The sequence below is a fragment of the Thamnophis sirtalis genome, unplaced genomic scaffold, assembly GCF_051295495.1.
Source record: "Thamnophis sirtalis isolate CommonGarterSnake01/CBP01778 unplaced genomic scaffold, rThaSir2_p1.2 scaffold_7, whole genome shotgun sequence".
In the NCBI taxonomy this organism is placed as follows: Eukaryota; Metazoa; Chordata; class Lepidosauria; order Squamata; family Natricidae; genus Thamnophis; species Thamnophis sirtalis.
Window position 1 is genome coordinate 65,267,732 of NW_028261387.1, and position 23,247 is coordinate 65,290,978.

At 37.7% G+C, this 23,247-nt stretch overlaps 1 protein-coding gene across 2 annotated transcripts in view; it reads left to right on the forward strand.

The window, feature by feature from the left end:
* The first annotated feature begins 18,759 nt into the window (after window positions 1-18,759).
* The window catches only part of CBFA2T2 (CBFA2/RUNX1 partner transcriptional co-repressor 2), an 82,470-nt gene continuing 77,982 nt past the window's right edge, over window positions 18,760-23,247 (forward strand). For both annotated transcript variants that reach the window (XM_014068266.2, XM_014068267.2), the window contains exon 1: window positions 18,760-18,896. In XM_014068266.2, coding sequence (XP_013923741.2) covers window positions 18,869-18,896 — 28 coding nt within the window. In that variant the 5' untranslated portion in view covers window positions 18,760-18,868. The remainder of the gene's footprint in view (window positions 18,897-23,247) is intronic.

The window sequence follows — 23,247 nt, forward strand, 5'->3', positions numbered from 1 at the left end:
CAGGGTTGATAGAACTCTGTAAGCTTTTTGAAGTATGTCAACCAGCACATAACATGCAGGTACATTCATCGTATACGTGTATAGGATCAGAGGTGGTATTCAACAGGTTCTGACCAGTTCTGGAGAACCAGTAGCAGAAATTTTGAGTAGTTCAGAGAACTGGTAAATAGCACCCCTGACTGACCCCTATACTCTGCCTCCCGAGACCCAGTTGATCAGGAAGAAATAGGGACTTTGCAGTAACCTTCCCTTGGAGCGGGGAGGGAATGGAGATTTTACAGTATCCTTCCCCTGCCACACCACCAAGCCACGCCCATAGAACCTGTAGTATTTTTTTTGAATGCAACCAATCTATAGGATTGATCAAATCACACTGAACTATTTTTCATAAACCTGGTGCTCCCTAGCTATATACTCTGCCTGTCTTTCTGCCTGCCTATCTAGCTGTCTAGCTATCTCTAGCTAGCTAGCTAGCTATCATCATAAATGTTGGTCCAACCTATCTGCGGTGCACCAGGTTGTGAAGAGATGCTTTAAGCCATAATACGGTTTGTTTCATTTTAGCTTAGTAGAACATTTTGGCTTGTTACCTTCTTGAAGGATTATAAGCAGATATGAAGAGGGTTGCTCTATAATTCATCTTTTCCTAACCTACTGGCTCTGAATATGTATATATGTGTGATCAAAGTGCCAAGCTTCATTTTCAGTATATTTTGTACTCCATGCAACAAACTCAGTCCATTCCTAAGTGCTGCCCAAGGCAATGTAGCTAGATTCAAAGCACTTTTGCCAAATCTCACCTTCCCCTTCTTTAAGAGAAACTCTTCTTGGCCTTGAATCTGGAGGGTATTGCTTGGTCCCAGTGCTGAATCTAGGTTGTGTCCTTCCTACTTACAACATCCTTGCAGCACAGAAGTCACACTGAGGCTGCCTGGAGAATAGAGGAAGTTCAGTGTCAATGCCCAATATAATACCTTTCAAGGAAGAAATCTTGGAAGAATCACCTCTAAAATATGGTGACTAGGCAAGAATGCCTTGATTCTGATCAAGGATATGATGATAGTATGAAAAGCAACTACTACACTGGGGGAAGCTGCTTAGGTGAACTGACTTTTTATGGACTGCGTCTGACCTATAGTCTAAAAGTTGACATTTTGGATGTAAATAAGATGGAGTCGAGAATACATCATTGCCTGGGAGCAAATATTGTACTGTCTGAAAGGAAAAAATGATAGGAATGATAGGAAGTCCATAACAGATAAAGAAGACCAGGATAGAACATGCTGTCTGCCCTTCCTTCATTCTAGCTGCAGTCTAGTGATAGCAAAAGTGGATCGCTAATCTAATAGCCAGGCCATTTAGTGCAGTGGTGGGTTGCAGGCGGTATGCCCCAGTACAGGCGTACTGGTGCCTGCCCGGAGTACTGTATATGTGCTCCGGAGGGCCCACCTGCCTGCCCGTTATCCTTACCTGTCTTTAAACTCTTTGGCACTTCCGTGCACGTGCATTGCGCATACAGCACCTGCGCGACGCTCCGCCAAGCAGCTGGAGTGTTGCGGAGGCTCACGGAGGCATCGCTGGATGATAGGACACATGTGTATTCATGTGGAGGATGCTGGGCCCCATTGCAACTAGTACAGTTGCAATAGGAACCAGAACCCATCACTGATTTAGTGGTTAGCAAAATATCTAGGTGTTTAATCCTAGATGAAAGTTTTGATTTGACAAGTAATATAGAAATCTGGCTATGAATTTATTTCCCATTTTGTTTTCTGGGCTACGGAGGGCGTATTCAGCAGGTTCTGACCAGTTCTGGAGAACCAGTAATGGAAATTTTGAGTAGTTCGGAGAACTGGCAAATACCACTTCTGACTGGCCCCGCCCCCATCTATTCTCTGCCTCCCAAGTCCCACTGATCAGCAAAATTGCGTGCGCACCGAATTGGCAGTAATGCCAGCAGCAATCCACCCCTGGTCTGATAGGTGAGTAACAAAAGCCAAGGCAATTGTGTTTTTAAGTGCTGTTGAATGCAACAATTCATCTACTTTGTTGACAGAAAGCTAGATAAGGTGACAAACATAGGCCTTGACTATCTGGCCTGATGCAATGCCACAAAAAATAACAACAACGAAGAATCATTTGATATACTGCAAAATGTCCAGCTGTCATGGCAGAACTGCAAGATTTATTTTCTTAAGGATGCAGGAAGCCAGACATTGTGATCCATTTCCATCCATCCTTTCCACCAAGGTGCAGAATGGACTTATCATAATAAGAATCATTGGTAATTAAACATTCATGTCCTTCTTTCATGTCAATTCGAGAGTAACCTGATAACATACTGTATGTGAGTATGCAGACATTTGAACAGTCCAGAAATTCTAAGAAGAAGATAGTGACTTCTAATTGTTAAAGAGTTCAGATTCTGGTAATCATAGAACACTAACAAATAAGATGGCTGTACTGTATTTATAGGGGGGAGGGGCAGATTTAGCAAAGACTTTCTGTAAGTTCTCCTTCATAAATCCTTCATGAAGGGTTTAATATTGGATAATGGTTTTTGCAGGAATCTGTATTCTAGAAATGATATTGAGAATAGAATCACAAAACTTCTCTGTTTCCAAATACATAAACAAAATCTTCATTTTTGGTTGGTGAGAGAGAAAGGATTTCCTAATGTGAGGTGTTGGGGGAATATGAGACGTCATGGCTGGGAGTTATACAGGCCAGATAATCAGAAGCTAAACCCTGAATATGCAGGGTTATAAGTCTGAAAGTGTGACTAAAGAAGCTAAACTTGCAGAGATTCCTGATATTGATAGCAAGACAGAAAAGATCCATTTGCTCAAATCTAAGAACTGAGCATAAACACTAGCCATTCATAATTAGAGCTTCAAGAAGGATACTGAGAGGCTAAATAGGAAGTGCATACTGTAAGTCACACCTGTGAAAGATTCAGTAAAGTCTGCTATAGAGTGCAGGTCTATTTCAAAGCCTACTTGAGTCTATAATATATCAGGAATGACTAAGTGTGGAGCATCACATTGAACGTCTCAGATAAAATTAATTTCTGGGGGACATGGTACCTGATGCCTCAGAAACTGAGACTTCATTATTTTCACAAAGACCAATCCTAGAGAAGTTGAGGTACATTTCTTTCCCTACTAGTATTGCACTTAGTTGATGTTTCAGAAGTAGGGGAAGTAGCGCAGTCATGCACAAAATGGTCAGATTCTTCAGAGAATTAAACAGTATGGGATATAAATGTAATAAATATGAGAGTTAATTATTTGATGCAGTATTTCACATAATTCTAAACAGCTGTGATTTAAAAGTCTGCTATTAATATCATTCAGGGACATCCTGAATGCATGTTTATTTGAATGTTAATCCCTTTACAGTCACTAAAATGTACTCCCTGGAAATTGTGTATATAGAACTGAAGGTTTAATGTGTTTTTGTGTCTCCTCAGTAATCTTGTTTAAAATCTCATTGTTACTTGAATGGTATTTTGAAGAAGGTTGTTATACAATTATAGATCAACCATCAAATCAAATTTTCAACTTAGGGTGGGGGAGGCAGCCTATAAATGACATACTACAAAACCTCCAGAAGGAAGTGGATTCAGAAACATATTAAAATGAGTGACAACTGAGTAGGAAACTCTTGGACCATATGGCAGCCTTGAATGGTTATTGCAATGTTGAAAGAGAGCTGACCAGCTGGGGAGCTAGTAGTTGTTTGCAATGGTAATAATGGGTATCAGATGGTTGGTATGGAATAGTTTATGGAAAAGAATAGATAATAAGCTACACTGTTTGTCAGGAAATAATTTCTGATTTTTTTATGCTGAATTTTTTAAAAATATATTCTCATCTTCATTTATCCCTTGTGACTGTGTTTCTTACTGTAGGAAGCATGCTGTAATCATCAGAACTTTTCTGTAAATTTAATAAAATGTATCATACATCAGCCATCAAAAGTTATTGTGTATAAAGTAATATGCAGCCACTCCCAAAACTAATATAAAGAGGAAGTCATCCTAACTATGAGGCTAATTATCCCCTCAGTATCTGTGAGTTGTATAGGATTAGGAATGTAACCAATCTGGGCAAAAATTCAAGGAGAAGAAAAAGAAAAGCAGAACCCTTATTATATCCAGATATTCTCTGGCTTCTTGCTGAAGGAAGGAAGTTTAACTGCTTCTTAGAATAGCAAGCAAATGCCAGATGCTTTTCTGAGCCATAAGCTTCTGCTGAGAGCCTGAGGAGTTTCTGTGTGCCAAGTTTTCAAAGTGCAAGGAATATGGCAATTGGGAGACAGATTGGACAGAGACAAAATTAGGATCCCACTGGACATAACTGCATCTTTAACACTTAATGAGATCATCTATGACCAGAATTTCAAGCAGAACTCTGGGTCTTGCACCAAAATCCACCAGCTTCCTTTTTGGAAAAACAAATGATTTCATTCGTATTATTGTTATCTTTCTTCCACATAATACTCTATGTACAAATGTAATATTACCAGAACCTTACTGTAGCAGTCTAGACTGCTAGTAGATTACTACTATACTAGCAAAGAACTAAGAGTTCTCCTTGCTACAGTCTGATATTCCTCAGTATTTTTACAGCCCAAATCTGGTAGTCCTAGTAAAATGTTCTAACAGTAATAAGTATCAAAGTTATAAACATCTTATTTCAGGTTGCTTTCAAAGAAGTTTTTATTCATAATGCTCCAGTACAAATGCAGGCTCCAGTCAACATTAAAGATCCACAATTTATATATACTTTATTTTTAAAATGTGGATGCTGCCCTCTTCAAGGGTAGCTTATATATTGATTTATAAAGTTTATTTGTTGATTTGATTTTTGATGCCAGACAACTTCAAAGCTAATTATTGAAGAGAATTTTAAGAATCTTATTACAGGATCAGGTAAATGAAGTATTAAATTAAAAGATTTGTAAGAAATGATACTATTTAATAGCTCTACCTCAAGGATGAAACTACAGAGAAGACTTGAATTTACTCCTTAAGTTTAGCTCTTTTCTATCCTTTCTAAACTGTTTCATAGATGGAAATAGAGCAGGAGAAAGTATGCTATTTTTGTCCTTTCTCTGCTATTATGGCCCATTTATAGAAACTTTATGGAGCAAACAGGGTAGACAATTTGGTGCCGCCAATCCCCCTTTTGCTCTTAGATTCCTCTTGGTGCCCACAATTATTCTCTTGACTTAGAAAGCTTATTGTAATAAAATAATAATAGTCTGGGATCCTGCAAAGGACAAATTGTAGCATCCGTTATAAGAATATGTTTGGCTCACATATGCTACATGTTCCTTTGCTATGGTAAAGAAGATGCACAGACTACTTTAACTTCTGGTGAATACATACTTTTGTGACCTGTCAAATTGTAAAAATCATTATAATAGTTATCTTGCAAACAGGCAAATCTTCTATGACCCTGGGTACTGCATTCATCATAGGCTCTGAACATTTTAAAAGTGTTCTCTCCCAAATGTTTCTCCCCTATGTTTTCTACCTCTTATATCCATGGAAAGTCTATGCATAATTTAGAACGCTAGAAAATCGAATTGAAATTGAGAGAGCATCCATCAACAGAGAACGATGTATCCTACAAAGAACTAACTCCTACATGTGGATGATAATTAGGGGTTGTATGTCCTTCAAATTTCTGGAGATTGCTGATACATCCCACACAGCTGGGTAAAATCAAGGAAGTAAGAACTACACAGTCTTCTGTGAGTTTTCTTTAATGAGACTCTTGGGGAGCATATAGAATCTTGGAAACTGCAAGAGGAATTTCTAATCCTCATTTATAGTAATTTCAGAGGTTTTTTTTGAATGATTTGAAAAGTTTGTTCTTAGTTTCTTTTTTTTTGTCTGCTGGCTCAATTTCCATTTATAAGAAGCTGCCAACAGATTTGCCTTCTATCTCTATTGTTTATGTCAACTTTCCCTTTCGTTACTTTCCCAGCCTCCACATCTTTGCTGATCACAATCTTTGAATGTCCTGCAACATGAGGGAAAAACCTCCTATATTTGTCATTTTGATTTAAGGTGTAAACCTAGGCATTGTGGTCTGCATGTATTGTCTATTCTATGTGGCAGTTTCTCTCCAAAGTCTGTCACCTTTTTTGGTTCTTCTCCCTAAGGTGCTTTCCAGCTATGAACTGAGCTTTGTTGCTTTGTTGCTTCAAGCAAGAGTTGCAGCATTAGCACCGCTGAACAACTTGTCATAGGAAATCATCAATGTCAGTCTCAAAGCCTACTTTTTAATTGGCAATGAATGCCCCTGAGTGTTCCACAATTTGAGATTTTATTGCCCTTCTTTCCCGTACAGCTACAGAATGGTACATTCTTCAGTTTTGTTTGGTTGTGGCTTGTATGTTTTCCAAACTGCTCTAATTCAGACTGTCATGCAGAGGGTGTCATCAGCATGAGAGCCAATGGAATCTGCTGTCAGCCTGTCAGAAGCCAGATGGTATCTGAAGTAGCCATTTGTCTAGTTTGCATGACTCCAACCTGAATGAAGTACAATTTGGGAAACAGTTGCATCAGCAATGAAATTAGGGCCATTTTTATTTTTTGGGTACATTCAGGTATCCAGAATGAAAACTACATATTTTTACTCTTATACTTTCCCCATTTTTAAATGCCAAACATTGCAGATGTTCTATTGAATAAAAGAGATAACATGGGCTCATTGGACTGGTAGGCTAGAAGGTCTTAAATCACCTTGAATTTAATTGATTAACACTGGACATAATGTATTCAATATTGCACCAAGTAATGTATACAGACCAATATTCTAGTAAGAGTAATACTGGCCATATTGTTCCCCAGAATCCTTCCAATAGACTAGAAAAGATAGCTATTAATTTCAGAGAAAAATCTGATTGCAAGCACTGGTTGGATTCAGGAAGAATGTTTTAGAATTTAAGTGACAAACATATTTACATTTCAAGACCGTTTTGAAGTAATTCTATTCAAGCACCATTCCAAATGTTTACCTAAGCACATGGACAGTGATTAACTATACTAAGTGTCCCTATTTCCAGCATTGTACAGATGGTACATCTATTGACATGAGCCAGGGGAGTTTGGTATATGCATTTCCGTGAAAACAGGAACTTCAGTGACAGTTGTCTACTCATATGGAATCCTTCATGATGCAACTTGATATGCAGACATCATGGGGAGATGTACATCAGGTCTGCAATGTCAGGGACAAATCTACTTGACATAACTCTGTTTCTGCTTAGATGTTTTCATAATAAAACTAATTCTTAAGAGGCAAACATCATAAGCATCATCTCTGTCTGAGATTCATATTAGACCAGGATTGTGATACAGTAGGGAAACACATATTATTTCTCTGTTATTTCACATTATCAGTTTTCTTCCCAAGAAACTGAGGGACGCTGTATGTTGAGCTATCCTAATACTCTTATCTTCTCCTCTCCAATAGTACAATACTGATGGAGAGATTTGGGGCATGGTAACTGCCAAATGAGAACAATTTCAGTGACTAATTTATTATATATAGGTTACAATCCTCTTTTCTTTCAAATATATAGACAAATTATGGGATTCAATTCTTTAAGGTTTTCAGAGAGAGAACATGTCAATCTTGCATGTGTCTTACCTTCCTAATTGTTAGAATTGGCTAGCAGGATATTTGTCTATAGGGCTGCTCTCTGCCCATGTAATATAATTGAATCTGGAATCATTCCAACATACAGCTCTCACCTGTGACTCCTTGAAATACTATTTGTGCATTGATGTCACACCCCAGCATGTATACTAGCCAGCTGTCTTATTTGGTAGTGAAGTTTGGATGAAAGAGGGTCTTCTTGAGAGCTGTGTACAACAAGTTAAGGAATAAGAATGGCACTGAGATATAGAAGTAGCCAAGTGCAGAAATAACAATAGGTATACTTAAAGATAACTTGTTTTTTTTCAGTTGCTTCATGTTATTTGGAATCCTCTTGATCAAAATAATGTGCTCAACTCCTGTTTATTTCATCTCAAAGTACATAGATGCATAAATGTAATTCCTATTTGCAGTACTTTGAAGCAGCTGTATCTTTCCCCAATTCCAAAGCAAAAGAAGAATGAATAAACAATGAAGATAAAACACAGAATGGGTTGCTTCATAATTGTGCTTTGTTTTTTTACAATATTTCCTCATTTTCTGTTTCAGGATAGGCAGCATCCTTTCTACATATAAGGCAAGAAAGCACATAATACTATCTAGCCTCCATGTATTTGTCACTTTAAATGGTAACGAAAAGGGCAGGGTGGCTAAAACTATGACCCCAATTGTACTGGTCCAGATCCAAAGAATCTCTACAGATTGACAGAATGTCTGCTTGTGTAGGTTGGCATCTCTACCATCAGCCAGCCATCTGCAACTCCTTCTGCCTACTCCCGTATGAGGAAAGAACCTGGACTGTATCATCCACTGCCAGAAGCAGAAATACTACAAATTGACAGAAGGCCTGCTGCTATGGGGTTGGCATAATAATCACCAGCACCCTGACCCCAAGTCCACCATCTGCAGCTCCTCCTGCCCCTCCCTCTGGAGGGGAGAACCTGGAACATGTATTCTGACAACTGCCAGAAACCAGGAGAGAACACAGATTAGTGGAATCATTGCCTTGTTGTCTGGCATCTTCATCGCCACCCAGTCCTTGCGGCTGAAGTTCTTTCTGCTTCCTGTTTCTGGAGAGAAAAGCTAGAACTCAGTCTGTAGCTGTTATGATTTCTCATTGAATTTAGTGATTTAACAAACAGTGTTCTGGAAACCCTGGGGTTTCTTGGATTCTTATCAAAGGCTACTCTGTGAAAAGATCAATAATAATGAAGTTTTCCTTACCCTGCCAATATTCTGCACAGTTACTATTCTATTGATTATGTTCTCTGGCAATATAGTCTCAAAACATGTCAAACAACAATAAGGCCGATAGTCTTGACATGAACTGATTTGCAACACTATTTGCCTGTTCCTTCCTTGCCTTCTTCTAGCACTGTATTCTGGCTGGCTGGCCCTCGACTTGTCCGCCCTCCCGCTCTCTGTGTGCTGTTTCTTTATCCTCCTTTCTGTCTAAAGTCCACCCAGCCTCCGCACATGACTCTTTCCTGCTATGGCTTCATGATCTCCTTGGCACAACCAGGCTTTGTTGTGTAGGGTGGCTGGGCATACTTAATTTTGTATTTACCTGCATCTCTCTGTCATCTTTTTGTGGCAACACCTGCATGGGTCTCCAGGGACATATAAATGGTGGTTGGGGGATGTAATTTTGCTTTGAAATGTTTCAGTCAAGTTGAAGGATTTTTTTCAAAACTTTAAATGAGAAGAAAAACAACTTTGTGCATACCAAGAGGTGCACAAATGCTGGCTTAAGGCATTGAAGAGTAATTTCTGAAGAGAACTATACACAGATGGCCTTTCTGAATGAAATGAACTGGGGATGGCAAATAAAAATTATGGAGCAGCTGGGTTAACTGTTTTCACTGAATATAGCTCGGGTTAGTTGAACACTGTAAAATCATTATGAAGCTTACTGTGCACAGCAGTATTTTTTCTAATCCAATGCAGTTCTGAAGAATTTCTCAACTGTGTGTATTTGCAAGGTTTATGTAATCAGAAGTTGGGGGAGGGTCAGTCTTGAAAATCTATCAGTGCAAAATTAGAGAATAAATTTTTCTCTGGAAAATTAAAAAACTGAGTGGAAAGGATAGCAATAGCAATAGCAGTTAGACTTATATACCGCTTCATAGGGCTTTCAGTCCTCTCTAAGCGGTTTACAGAGTCATCATATTGCCCCCAACAACAATCCGGGTCCTCATTTTACCCACCTCGGAAGGCTGGAAGGCTGAGTCAACCCTGAGCGGGTGAGATTTGAACAGCCGAGCTGCTGAACTGCAGTCAGCTGAAGTAGCCTGCAGTGCTGCATTTAACCACTGCGCCACCTTACCTAATTTCCTAAAATGGAAATTCTAGAGAGAATCTACCAAAATACGGCAACCAACTCCTTCAGTCTGGCTGAGTACATTTTCAGATACCTGGATTGTGAAGGTTCTATTGATTATCACAGCATTAAAAACTATTTAGACATGGGAAGATGATGCCTCTCAAAAAAGCAAGATGGACAAAATTCTCAAGTTGTTAAAAAGGGTTCATTAGCTTGCACTTTCTCCTACCATTTTTGTGCTGATCTGACTTCAATTGATGCATGCTGTGCAGGTTCAAGTGTAATTATACAATTTTTGAATGGCAATTGCACCTTCTTATTGATTTTGACTACTAGTCCAGGTTATCTGCAGCAATTAGTGAAGGGATGTCATTTTTCCCCCTCCCAGAGCCACAGATCTAAATGGGTCTCTTAGGAATATTGAGTGACATGCTGAATTCTTTTTTTATTTGTTTTTGTAGGGTGGGTGGGTGGGTTGGGGGAAAATAAATGTTCTAATCCTCCTGGAGGCTAATATGTTTATGTCTTAACATAAATTGTTTAAAAAACAAAGCAAAACGGGATAATTTTCCTGTTAATTTTGGTGACAGATTGCTGGATCCTTCTGAAAACCATACAAATGAGCTTTGAACAGCTAAGATTTTACTTTTCCACTTCAGCCCAGTGGAATTCACTAAATAAGAATGAAGCATGGCACAAAAACTATTATTCTATAAAGTTACAAAATTATAAGTGTTGAAGAAAGAAGGAAAAAATGGTCTGGTATTTTATAATTGATCTCAAAGTTACAAAAGTGGTCAGGTAAAGTTCTTTTTTGATTTGAGGAGCCTGCCTGCAGAAATTATCTTGATTAATTTTGCCTCATAAATAGACTGAGCTGGACTGCCTGCATTTTGCCATGAAAAATGTTTCTTTTCCTTCTCCACCCTCAGAATCAAAGTACAATCTTCCCCTTTTGCCTTACAGAGGCATTGGATTCCACACTGTTTCTCCTTGTGGGCCCAAACCAACTTTTCTTTGCTATAGTGGGAGAAAACACCCACCATAATTGCCCATTCCTTGTTGGCTTGCTTTTTCCTCAGCCTCCGAACCCACATACAGTACCAGCTCCTAGGTTAATGGGTTTACTTTATCATGCCTAGAAGGTAATGGTCTTGGCAAGTGGATGTTAATTTGTTATTCTAAACCAGCAGCTGTGTGGTGGGTTTGAAAGAGCAGGTGGCAGCCTAGCAGTCACTGGGGAGAAGTGGGAGGGGGCAGCCTAGGAGAGGAGAAGGTTACTCAGGAGTTCACCATGTCCTGTATTGATGGATTAAGCATCTTGTGACATCAGATTTTGGATTCATGCCATGTCTATTTATTCTGTTTCATATGCATATTCCCCACTTCCCAAGATTTACTATTAACCAGTCTTTACTTCCAGATAAATTCTTTGATGCTTCAGCTGTTGCCAAGTTTTTTTGCTCTAATTTCCTGATCTATTGTTTCTCACCCTTTCTTTAAAAAGAAGCTTGGGAATACAATAATGAGTTGAAAATTGCAAATTATATGTTGGAGTCCTCTTCCATAAATGTTACAGCCTAAGCTCATATTGGCGGGCTTTGAGTGGAGAGAAAGGAGAAGAAAGTGTTTCAATTTTCACTCCTAAAGAAACAGCAAAAGAATGAAATATATGTAGAAGTACGTAATCAATCAAATTACTGATCCTCACATGAAATAAACTACCCAAATTCTTCTGTAGATAATTCAAGTTTTGACTTTTTATCTTGTTTTCAGTTGATTTAAAAACGTTACTGCATCAAATAATCTTTTTTGCTTAATATTTCCCATTTGTTCAACTGCAAAAGATGCTGGCTTTCCAGAACCATTTAGATTAACACTACAACAAATTTACTTAGAAAGGAGTTAGATGATTTGGCAGATTTCAAGCCATATATTAATTCCTAAAATATAAATATTTTTTAAGTATTTATATTCAAATAAATAAATGAAAAAAATTAAATTGATAATTTCAGTATTAATATACTGATATTTGCCTAAAGATTCTTAAGCTATATATGGGATGCACACAATTTGAAAATACAAGATTATTATAAATAATCAATTTTACAACACAGAATCTAGCCGCAAAAGGAAAATGGCAGGTTAGGGTTGAATATATTTGGTTGTAGGCATATACCTGCCAGTAAACCCATTGATTTTACTAAAATTTATGAACAAATGAGCATGCTTATTGTAACATTATGCTTTTTAATAGTCACTTTGAATATGTCCATTTGGAAGAGAACAATCAGATATACCTTAAGCTAAAAAAGAATTTCTTGAGCTCTTTGTAATGCAATCAAAAGCAAATGGAAAGACTCTTTTCAAAGACTAATCCCTCTGAAACATCATGACAAAGAGCAGTATTAGTATATCTGGATGAGATAGAATAATTGCAAATTCATAATATTTCATAACATATAAATTAATCAGATGGCGAGATAAATCCAGTTATGCTCCAATTCATATAGAATATGAGTGAAAATGTCCATAACTGATATTACAGTAACCTGTAATGAACAGAAAAATACAGATTAAAACAAGATATCTATAGTGACAAATGAATTATAGTAAAAATATAACTGGTCTATTTATTAATATGATCGCATAATTTCATTAGCCTCAGCATAACTTAATAGTTTAGCATTCTCTAGCTTTACTTCTGAAATTTTTATATTTTTACATTTTTATAGAATTAAATTAATAACCCTGTACTATTATACTGCATTTATAGAATTGGTTTGCCAAATTTATTTGACCTTGAATTGCACATTTTAAACATGGGTAAAGAGTTATTTTGGTCACTGATTTTCTGACTTGTACAGTAGGCTAATTCTTCAGCCACACTCTCCGATTCCTCTTTAAAAGTATTAGCCAGCAAGCAAAGATGTTAAGAATATACAAACTTATCACCTGATTAATGAAACAAATTGTCTATGGATCTCAATCTGGAGCACAGTGGGACTTCAGTTCCCCTAGGGTCATCAAGCAAATTTCCCCTCAGGAAAGAGCTGTTGTTCCTAGCATCTGCTAGGCAGAATGCTCCCAATGTCTATTTACTTTTCAAAAAGCAAATACTAATTTCAGGATGCTGTTTACGTAACAAAGCGCATATAGCTTTAAGCCATTGCCTTTTTCTAGGTGTCACATGGCATTGCTGTGTATTTAACATTTTACTGTATGTTGTTTTGCTAATGGCAGATGGCAGGCAGTCTGCTAGGCTAGGCACTGAGATAGGTTCCTGCTATTCTGCAAGTGAGAAAGTGTGAAGTTTGTAAAATACAAGACAGAAAAGTTTTTGAACAACATATCTGAAAATTTGAGGAAAGATACTTGAAAACTGCTGATTGGGGCACTGAAAGAGAAGTTAAAGATAAATTTGTCCTGTGACTGACTTCCAAATACTGACTGTAAGCAAAATTATTGCCCTACACCAGTCTTTGGGATTCAACTTTAACATGACCATAGTCTTTATGTGTGCATGCATGTTTGTCATTCTTTTATTGAAATGTATTTTGGGTAGAAGCTAAAAATCAAAATGATCTATGTGCATTTTTATTTCATATTAATTCTATCAATGTTTTAATAATCCAGCTTTGGGAAAACATGCATTTTAGGCAGGCCAGAGCAGCATATTAGTGATGCTACCATAAAAACATCAGTTAGGTCAGAAACTTTGCCTATTTTGTTTTAGATTTATTTGACAATCATGTCATTACGGTATATCACCAGTATAGTATGCTCATGATACTCATTTATATATCTCCAACCTGGATGAAATGAATGATGCTCTGGACATTTTTTCATGGTGCCTGGAGGCTGCGGGGCTTGGATGGGGAACAACAAACATCAGCTGAACCCTAGTAAGATGGAGTGGCTGTGGATGGGTTCTTTGGCATCCAGGAGTTTATTATCTTTAGTTTTGGATGGAGTTGCACTGGGCTCACAGTTCCTGCTCAAACAGCAGGTGGCAGCTGTAGCTAGGAGAGCCTTTTGCTCAACTTTCTATTGTGTACCAGTTACGCCCTTCCTGAATAGAGAGGCTCTCTGCTTGGTTACTCATGCCTTGGTCATCTCCCATCTGGACTATTGCAATGTGCTATGCATGGGGCTATCCTTGAAAAGTATCTGGAAACTTCAGTTGGTAAAGAATGTAGCTGTGCGAGTGATCCTGAGTGTCCAAAGAATGGCACATATAGCACCTTTGTTGTGTGAGCTGCATTGGATGCCAGTTTGCTTCTGGGAACAAATGTTGTGGACCCCATCAGTTAAAGAATTCCAACTGGTGAGTCCTGGAAGAGAACTTTCTCTGCCATTGCCCCCACCATTTGAAACATCTCCCCTCCCCTCAAGAAGAGCCAGGCCCCCACTCTCCTGACATTCCAGAAAGCAAAGCGTGTTCTTGCTTAGGGAATGCAGAGGAACTCGCTTTGAAGAATCCTTTCTTACTAGAAGCTTCAGGAAGTACTCTATAATGATATTGTTTTGCATCACAAGGTGGAAAAAGAAGGGGAGGGCAAGTACATTTTGCTGGACTGAGAAACCTATAACTCTGGATCAGTGGTGGGGTTTCAAATTTTTTTGAACCTCTTCTGTAGGTGTGGTCTGCCTTCTGGGAGTGGCTTGCCAGCCATGTGACCGGGTGGGAGTGGCTTGCCAGCCAAATGACAGAATGGAGTGGCTTGGCAGTCATGTGACAGGGTGGACGTGGCCAACTTGTAAAATGTGAAATTCACTTAACAACGCTCTTGCTTAGCAACCAAAATGTTGGCTCACAAACTCTGGCATTTGAAGCACACAAGTCTTAAATCTGTCAAGTTACAAGACCCTTGCAACCCTAACCCTTTAGGAAAAAAAACACCAGGGGTGTTCAAACTTGACAGCTATAAGACTTGTGGACTTCAACTCCCAGAATTCCTCCTCCAGTCATGTTGGCTCAGAAACTCTGGCATTGAAGTTTGCAAGTCTTAAAGTTATCAAGTTACAAGACCCTTGCACCCCTAACCCTTTATAAAAAACCTCCAGGGATGTTTAAACTTGACAGCTTTAAGACTTTAAGGTTTAGATAGGACTCTTAGAGGTGGGCAGGGTGATTGGTGAGCCAGCCAATCAGTGAGCGGTGGGCGGGGCAAGCGTGGTGCAGATGGGGGAGGAAGGGAGCTGGAACCGGTTCTAAACGGCACAGTAAATTTGTGGAACCTCTTCTATAGAAACCCACCCCTGCTTTGGATCCATCCCTCAGGACAGAATTTCTCCACTTCTGGTATGACTGCCTTGAGAATGATCAATGGGCCAAATATATTCCACAACCATTCATACTAAATGAATGAAATATTGAACGATTTCAATATTTTTCTTCCTAGTGTTTTTTCCGTAGATGCAAGTTTTTGGTTATAAGAGAAATTGATTGACCAGGTTGTCACCCAAGACTGAGAGACTTGCCCAATTTTAGGCTTTCATGCCTAAAATGGAACTAGAGCTCATGGTCTTCTGGCTTATAGCTTGGAGTCTTAATCAGACTCTCCAGGAAATTTGAGGGATTTTATGAGAGACATGAAACTCAATATATTTTAAAGCTATATCTGTATTTTATCCTTTTAAAATGTTTTTTTTCCTAATTTTTACATTTTAAGTACACGTTGGAGAGCGATATTGGAACCTATAAAGTTTGAAATTAATCAGGCAGAATAAAAACCTTACCAATCCTAAAGTCCGTCCCATTTACCTCATGTAATTTCAATGACTAAAACATTTTAAAAGTCTTTCTAAAAGCTATCACTCTGAGATAGATCACTATCCTTATCTTTAGTTTAGATCAGGGAGCTCAAATTGACAATTGATGACTTTTCAAATTGACTTCTAAGTTAAATAGAACTTCAACATTCTATTTGAACAGTCTTTCTGCATTGATGTTCATCCACTTTGGTATTGGAGAAGACCCAGAGTACAGTGAACAGTTAAGAAGACAAATTCTCACTGAGGTTCAAATGACCAGATTCAAATTATCCTACTTGTGAAGGCCCTAGCTCTCTAAAGAAGGCTTTAATGCTGGAAAAGGTGGAAGAGTAGGGAATGATTAGCAAACAAGGTGGCTAGATTCAATTACAGAAGTGATGAATATGCTGTTAGAAGACCTGAAAGAGCACAGTAGAGGCACATCTTTTTTTGTTGTTGTTTAAGGTGTCACAAAGCTCTTTCCTGTTTAAACCCTTTAATTTTATTGAGAGTGTAAACCAATAAAGGAGAATATTTGTATCTCAGGGCTGAAATGAGGGGTCCTTGGTGCTGCACTGATGATGTTACCTAGTTAGGGTAATGAAACGTCTGCAAGAAAACAAGCAAGGTCAGAGAGCACCAAGGACCCCTCGGAATGTAAACCATATGAGTTAACCATTTAACAACTGAAGAATGTGTTAAAAAATTTGAGCTATTTCTGAAAGCAAATCCTAGCCATATAATTGAGTCGCTGATCTAAGTATTTCTTCCATTATACAATACAATACAATACAATAGCAGAGTTGGAAGGGACCTTGGAGGTCTTCTAGTCCAACACCCTCCCTAGGCAGGAAACCCTATACCGTTTCAGACAAATGGCTATCCAACATCTTCTTAAAGACTTCCAGTATTGGGCATTTGCAACTTCTGGAGGCAAGTTGTTCCACTGATTAATTGTTCTGTCAGGAAATTTCTCCTCAGTTCTAAGTTGCTTCTCTCCTTGATTAGTTTCCACCCATTGTTTCTTGTTCTACCCTCATATACTGGTAAAACTGAATCTAAAACTTATCTGAAAAGATAAGCCTACAACCTATACTACTAAGTTCATACCCCAAGCTCTGGAAATCATTCTTCACAGAAAGTACATCTTTTTGGGACAGATCATTTGTGCCAAGATGTAGAATAGCATCAACATCACATTATGATTAAGTATAAGTGAAAGGAGATGTTACAAAGAATGGGTGGGAGGAGGAGTTTGCCAATCTATCAGTGTTTCCTTGGAATTCCATTTTAAGTGCTCAGAAGATACCATGCAAATTTCACGCTAGTCTTCCTATCTTTTAAAACAAATTCTTTGTGCATTAGAATACAGTATTTCTTTTAATGCTGATAAGAAAATAAGCATGTTTCAAGTGTCTATAGAGATTCTATAATCCAGCTCATGGTTATCCCCAAAGTGTGTTTTCAAAAGGCAACTGGATTTTATTTTTAAAACAAAGTCAATTTGCCTTTTGAAAAACACCTTAGGGACAAGCATGCTTCAAGATTATCTAATCTATATCAACATGCTTCAGCATTTTTAAATTTAAAGAGGCAGATATATCATTTAGCAAAGCATGAATTGTTTTAACCCAGTAAAAATTACCTATATGCATGTATGTATGTATTTATATATCCTATATTTATTATTTTATAAATAACTCAAGGTGATAAAATACCTAATACTCATTCTTATTTTCTCCACAACCACCCTGTGATGTGTGTTGGGCTGAGACAGAGTGATTGGCCCAAAGTCACCCATCTGGTAAAAATACATAGCATTTCCCTATAATAACTTATGTACCCACACTTCTTTTTTCTTAGCAGTTTTTTCATCAAGTTGAACATTTGTGGATCACTGTTGATCCATTGGTTGCAACATGAATTGACCTAAAGGCTTGTCCTCTAAGTCTGATATTGTAGGCTGGAAGAGAATGACTGGGCCAAAGTCCCCCAACCAGCTTGTATTTTTCTTGTATACACATATGAATATCAATTTCATACCCAATCAGTATTTTTGTCATATTTTTAAAACAATGCTGTACTGTATACTGTAAGTAACCATAATAAAGCAGAATTCTATTATCATTTCAAAGACGGTGACTTTCAGAAGGGGATTGAATTTCAATAATTCCCTACTATTGGGAATTAAGGGAAGGGAGAAAACTTTTTCATATAACAGCAGTTGTTTATATATTCTTTTCCCTGAACTCTGTTCAGGCATCTATCTCATGGCTTGTTATCTGCAAAAGCTTGTGATAATAAACATGGTTAACCTTTATGACAAAGTTTGGTGATATATTTTAAAGATCAACCTAACTTTTTACATTTTCCCTTATAACAATGGAAAACCAGTGGAACGATAAGATCGATAGAGGAACAGAGGCAGAAATAAAGAAATAACAGGGGTAGTCCTCGGAGTCAAGCCGTAGTCCTGCTGACTTTGTGGACCTGTGGTTTTAGTTTGCCTATCCCTCCCCCCCCACCTATTTCCAGTCTAGCCAACAATCCTGATATTTCCTTGTGGTCTCCTATCCAAGCACTAACCAAGTCCCAACCTGTTGTGTTTGTTAATTTGTTTTTTGGCAAATTTATTTATAAGTTAAAAATAACAGAACATTAAATAGTCAAAAGCATAACCAGTAATAAAATATTAAACATTTAGCTTTCAATGGCCGTCTTAGAAGTTAATTTCTACTAGAAAGACCTAAAGTTCGTAATCCTTCCTGAGGAGGAAAGTTCCACTGAACTCAAGACAACCAAACTCCTGAGAACAAAATGTGGGTCCAGGGATATGAATCCCTCGCCCCTTTTGCCGCTGCGAAACCTCTCCTTAAACACCCCACCTTCCCCCCCCCAAAAAAAAACCTGCCATAGCGCAATTCCAACCGCTCCCCCTCGAGACACACTGCGGTGGGAGGAGTAAAGTGGCGTCACGGGAGGGGGCGGGGTCTAGGCAAAGGCCTAGCGCGGGGCCGGGAGCGTCGCTGCTTTCTTGCTGGCGCTCGCGTCCGTCGGCTCGGCTGGGAGAGGACGAAACAAAAGGAAGAAGTCCGTGCCCGGATCAGCGATGGTGGGCATTCCGGGAGCTTCTCAGTGTAAGATCCTCCTCCGCTTTAGTAGCGATGCTGCCTCCTTTCTTGACCCCTTCCCGTCCACCTCTCCTCTGCTCATCCTCTCACTTAGCGCTTCTCACGTCCTTAGGACCGCAAGCCAGAGCGACGCCGAGCTCTGTAGAGGCTTGGAAGGCTGCAGTCCCAGGAAGGGGCTTAATTCTCCGTAGACGTGGCTGCGGCAGGCTTGAGGTGCTTGTCTCCATCTGGCATTCCCCAGGCAATGTACGCGCACCTTCGCTCCTCTGTTGCGATTCTACCCAGCCTTGGGTTTCACTCCCCGCTTCCCACTTTTCCTTTACCTCTGTGGTTGGAATAACGTTGCGTATCTTTCCTTACTCCTGGACCTTCTCTTTTCGTCTCCCCCACCCCCTTCTCTTGTGACTTCTTCCCTCCCCTGCCTTCCGAATAGTTTCCACGTTCATTTGTTAACAGCCTTTTCCCAACTTGGTGGCCTGTGGAGGTGTCCATCCTCAACTAAGGATAATGGGCCTTGTAGTCCAACACATCTGGGAGCTATTTAGTTAGGGAAGTCTGGTCTGTAAGACCCAGTTTGTATCAGGTAAGTGGCAGCCGCTTCTAAATGGTAGTTTCTTATTTTCTGCAAACCCATTTAGGGTTTTGCTTTTTGGTACTTCTCATCCGAGGAAACCTTTCCTCCTTCATTCTTTCACCAAGAACAATTTTTGTAGAAGTCTTTATTGTCTTCTTTTGTCTATAGATTGGGTTGCCTAATATTTTGGATTGTGCTGGTATATATGTTTCTGTGACAGCATTTTGAAATCAGAAGGAAATTAGGTCAATGAAGAACTGATATTTAGAACTGATTTGCTAAAATGTATACCAGGCATTGACCCTGCGTTTTTCACTCTGACAGTTAAATAACTCTGCAGTTGTTTCTCCCCAATAGTGCTGGGAATAGTAAAAGGATGCCTGCTTTGTGGAACAATCAGCTTTATTAAATAAATATGTAGGAAGCATTTGCATTAGCATTACAGACCTTTATTCCTTTTGGAACAGAGATCACTATTAGGAATGCCTTGAAACATTAAACATTCTTCATTTCCATTAGAGAAATCTTGCTGTTGGGTCCAGTGTTACTAGTTTTGAACAACTCAGGTAAATGTGACCTTAAATATTCCCATCTTGTTTTTTGAGAATGATAGCATATTGAAGCTTTAACAACATTGCTGTCCTCAGATTTAGATTTAAATGTTTCCCCTTTAACCATGGCATTGTGTGGTGTGTGGGTGTATGTTTCAAATTTATCTTTTTCCATGCTATTTTCTCAGTGGAGGGAAGTTATGAATTTTTGTACATTTTAAGAATGGAAAATAAATCATGAATAAATGACCATATTTTAAGTTGGATTGTACATAAATCCAGCAGAAGTCGGGCTATTACTAATTCTTTATTAGTACCATAGATTAGAATTTCCAGTGAAACCATAGTATAAAGAAAAATTAATGTGTTTTTTGAAGGGAGGAGAGTGTGTACTATTGTACTATTCAACCCAGGTAGCTTTAATATTTATTTTAAAAACAAACTTGTTAATCATCTTATATTAAGTAATCTTTAATATGCTCAAATGATTGTAAAATGTATTCATTATTGTTCCATAGTATGATTTATTCCAGCATTATAACCTGGAATCATTCAGTGTTCAAAGCTGTTCATGTTGCCAACTGGTTGAGGATGATGAATTTTGTAGCTTAAGATTGTTGGAAGATGCCTGGCTAAAGAAAAATGATTTATACCAAAGTTTTGATCTTGCAACACAATAGTGTCACAATCCTTTGTAGTACTCTGAGACAGCATTTTTTATTTATGCAAGACAGAGAATCAAAATAGTGAACTATTTTGCTAATTTTATTTGTTCAATTCAGAAGTTTGTATGTTGCATTTTAAGGCAGAACTCTAAAGGCAGCAAAGAACAAGGTCATAATACATCAAGTATCAATAATCCTGCAGTTTAGATTGGATGTTACTTTTGAAACAATGCTGAATTTACTCATTAAGTGTTAGCAGAATAGCCCCACATATATCCCTCAAATATGGGCGATATTGGCTTTCTTGTGCCAGTAGTATATTCATCTGATACAAAGATTGCCTTATGAACTGAAAAAGCTGTCATTACTTGATCTTGCAATATATAACATGTCAATTTCAGAAATTTAAGTTTGGCCTGGAAAACTGCATAAATACATATTCAGTATACCATGTTATAATTGGATTCACAATTATGTTTGCATTTTATGAAAAAGGTAAAAGACTGCAATACCTGTGTTGCAGCCCAATAATCTAGAAATATACAGAACATTAGAGAATCCTTGCTAGATCAAACCAAAGGTCTGTACAGTTCAGCATTACACAGGGGCTAACCACATGTTTTTGAGTAATACATAAGTAAAATATGGGAGGAGTAGCAATCTGGTAGCTACATTGAAAAGCACAATACCTTCAATAATGTGAGTGATACTGAGCTATTATGATTATTAGCAATTGCTAGCACTATCTTTTATAGATTTAACCTTTCAATGTGCCAAAATGATGGCCATTGTTACATTTTACATTTTAATTCTGTATTTAATTTTACTTCTATGCTTTATTTTAACATGAATCATCAGCATATTTAAGAGATTTTTTTTTGATGTGGCCAGAATTGCAATGTAATTCAAATACTACTAACTGAAGTTAAATAAAAGTATTATGATACTAGTGGTTTTCTAAAAATATAATTTTCTACTGATTTCCCATATATGTTTGCCAGTGTGGAATAGGCATATATAGGCTAGATGTTTGGTATACAGCCCATTTTATCCTAGGATCATTTTCCTTATTCCACTAACATGTGTGAGAGATTGTTCTCCCATTATGCATGACATTTCAGATGGATACCATATATATACTGCTTCCTGCAGTAATGCTCATTTTCCCATTTACTAAATTCTTAGAGATTTTTTGTTACTCCTTGCACAACTGAGAACTTTGCTCAGACTTAATTCCTATACCAGTTTGATAAGTAATCTTGGTTTCTGCTTCCTATTACTGCACTCTATTTATGAGTCAATTTTTGATCCCCAAATACCAATAGCATACTTCTTAGGTATTTCCCAAGGTTATTAAATTTGCTTAGAATGTGGGAGTCTTTATCAGAAGTCTTTAAAAGTCCAAGATTTGGATGATTCCAAACATATATTATACTCAACACTCGAAAAGGTTAATTAGGCATACATTGGCAAAACCATGTTTTGCATTACATTCTTTAGCAAAGGTTGTCTTTGTGAGTACAGACATCTTCCCTAGTTTTTCCAGAATACATGTTGATCTGCCCCATTTATATATATATTTAATTAATTTTAAAAACTAGCATTACATTTGTTGCTTTTCCTAGTTTAGTGACTATTCCTAGTTGACCTTTATTAGATAATTAGGGATTTTACATTTTAATTCTAGAAAAGTTCTCAGATAAATGTTACCCTATAATTTTGTTATCACTATTTACCTTGATTTACTTCCTGAACATAGCAATTAACTTACCTGTATATTTTGTAAGATCCACTTCCCATGTATCAGTGATTTGGTGTTTTTTCCCCTTTTCCTTTTATTTTTTTCTAACTTGCATATCAGTAGTACTTCCTTCCTTCAATTTCCTTTAGTGGACAGGGTTCTTCAAGTGATTCTCCAATGCACTTAAGTCATGGTTATATGAAAGGTTGTGCTGAAGAACAGCTCATCCCTGCCCTACATTGTAGTATATGCCCATTTGTTCTAAAAACTATTAAGAATACAGAGACATTGTAGTACTATATTTGACTTTCTGACCCATTTTAAAAATATTTCAAAAACAGCTTGATTTTGAGTTTAAAATACTTCCAGACAGGTACAAACAACCTATTTTAAAATTGAGACAACTCTTTGGAATAAGAAATTGAATATTTTCTGCTTTAAACTTAAAGTTTATTTTGTTACGACCAAAAGGATAAGAGTTTCATTAAAAAAAAACTACTTAATATGCCATTATGAGGATTCAGTACAAAGTTACATACAAGTATCTCTTTTTTTGACATGAAATTCCTAAATAGAATTTATCAGCAGGTGTGTTTCTGTTCAGTTAGATGACCATTGACCATCTTTCCTCACTACAGATGTTAAGAAGTATAGAACTAATTAATATTGTCTATGACAGCTCTTTTGAATGGGCACTGTGTTTGCCTTTTTTGTACATTTAAGCAATGAAATTGTATTGTTAAAAACAATTACAATTCCAAGCATTTAGGTAAATTTAGTCCCATTGATTAATTCTCTGTTCCTCTCCTTAACTACATCATTCATA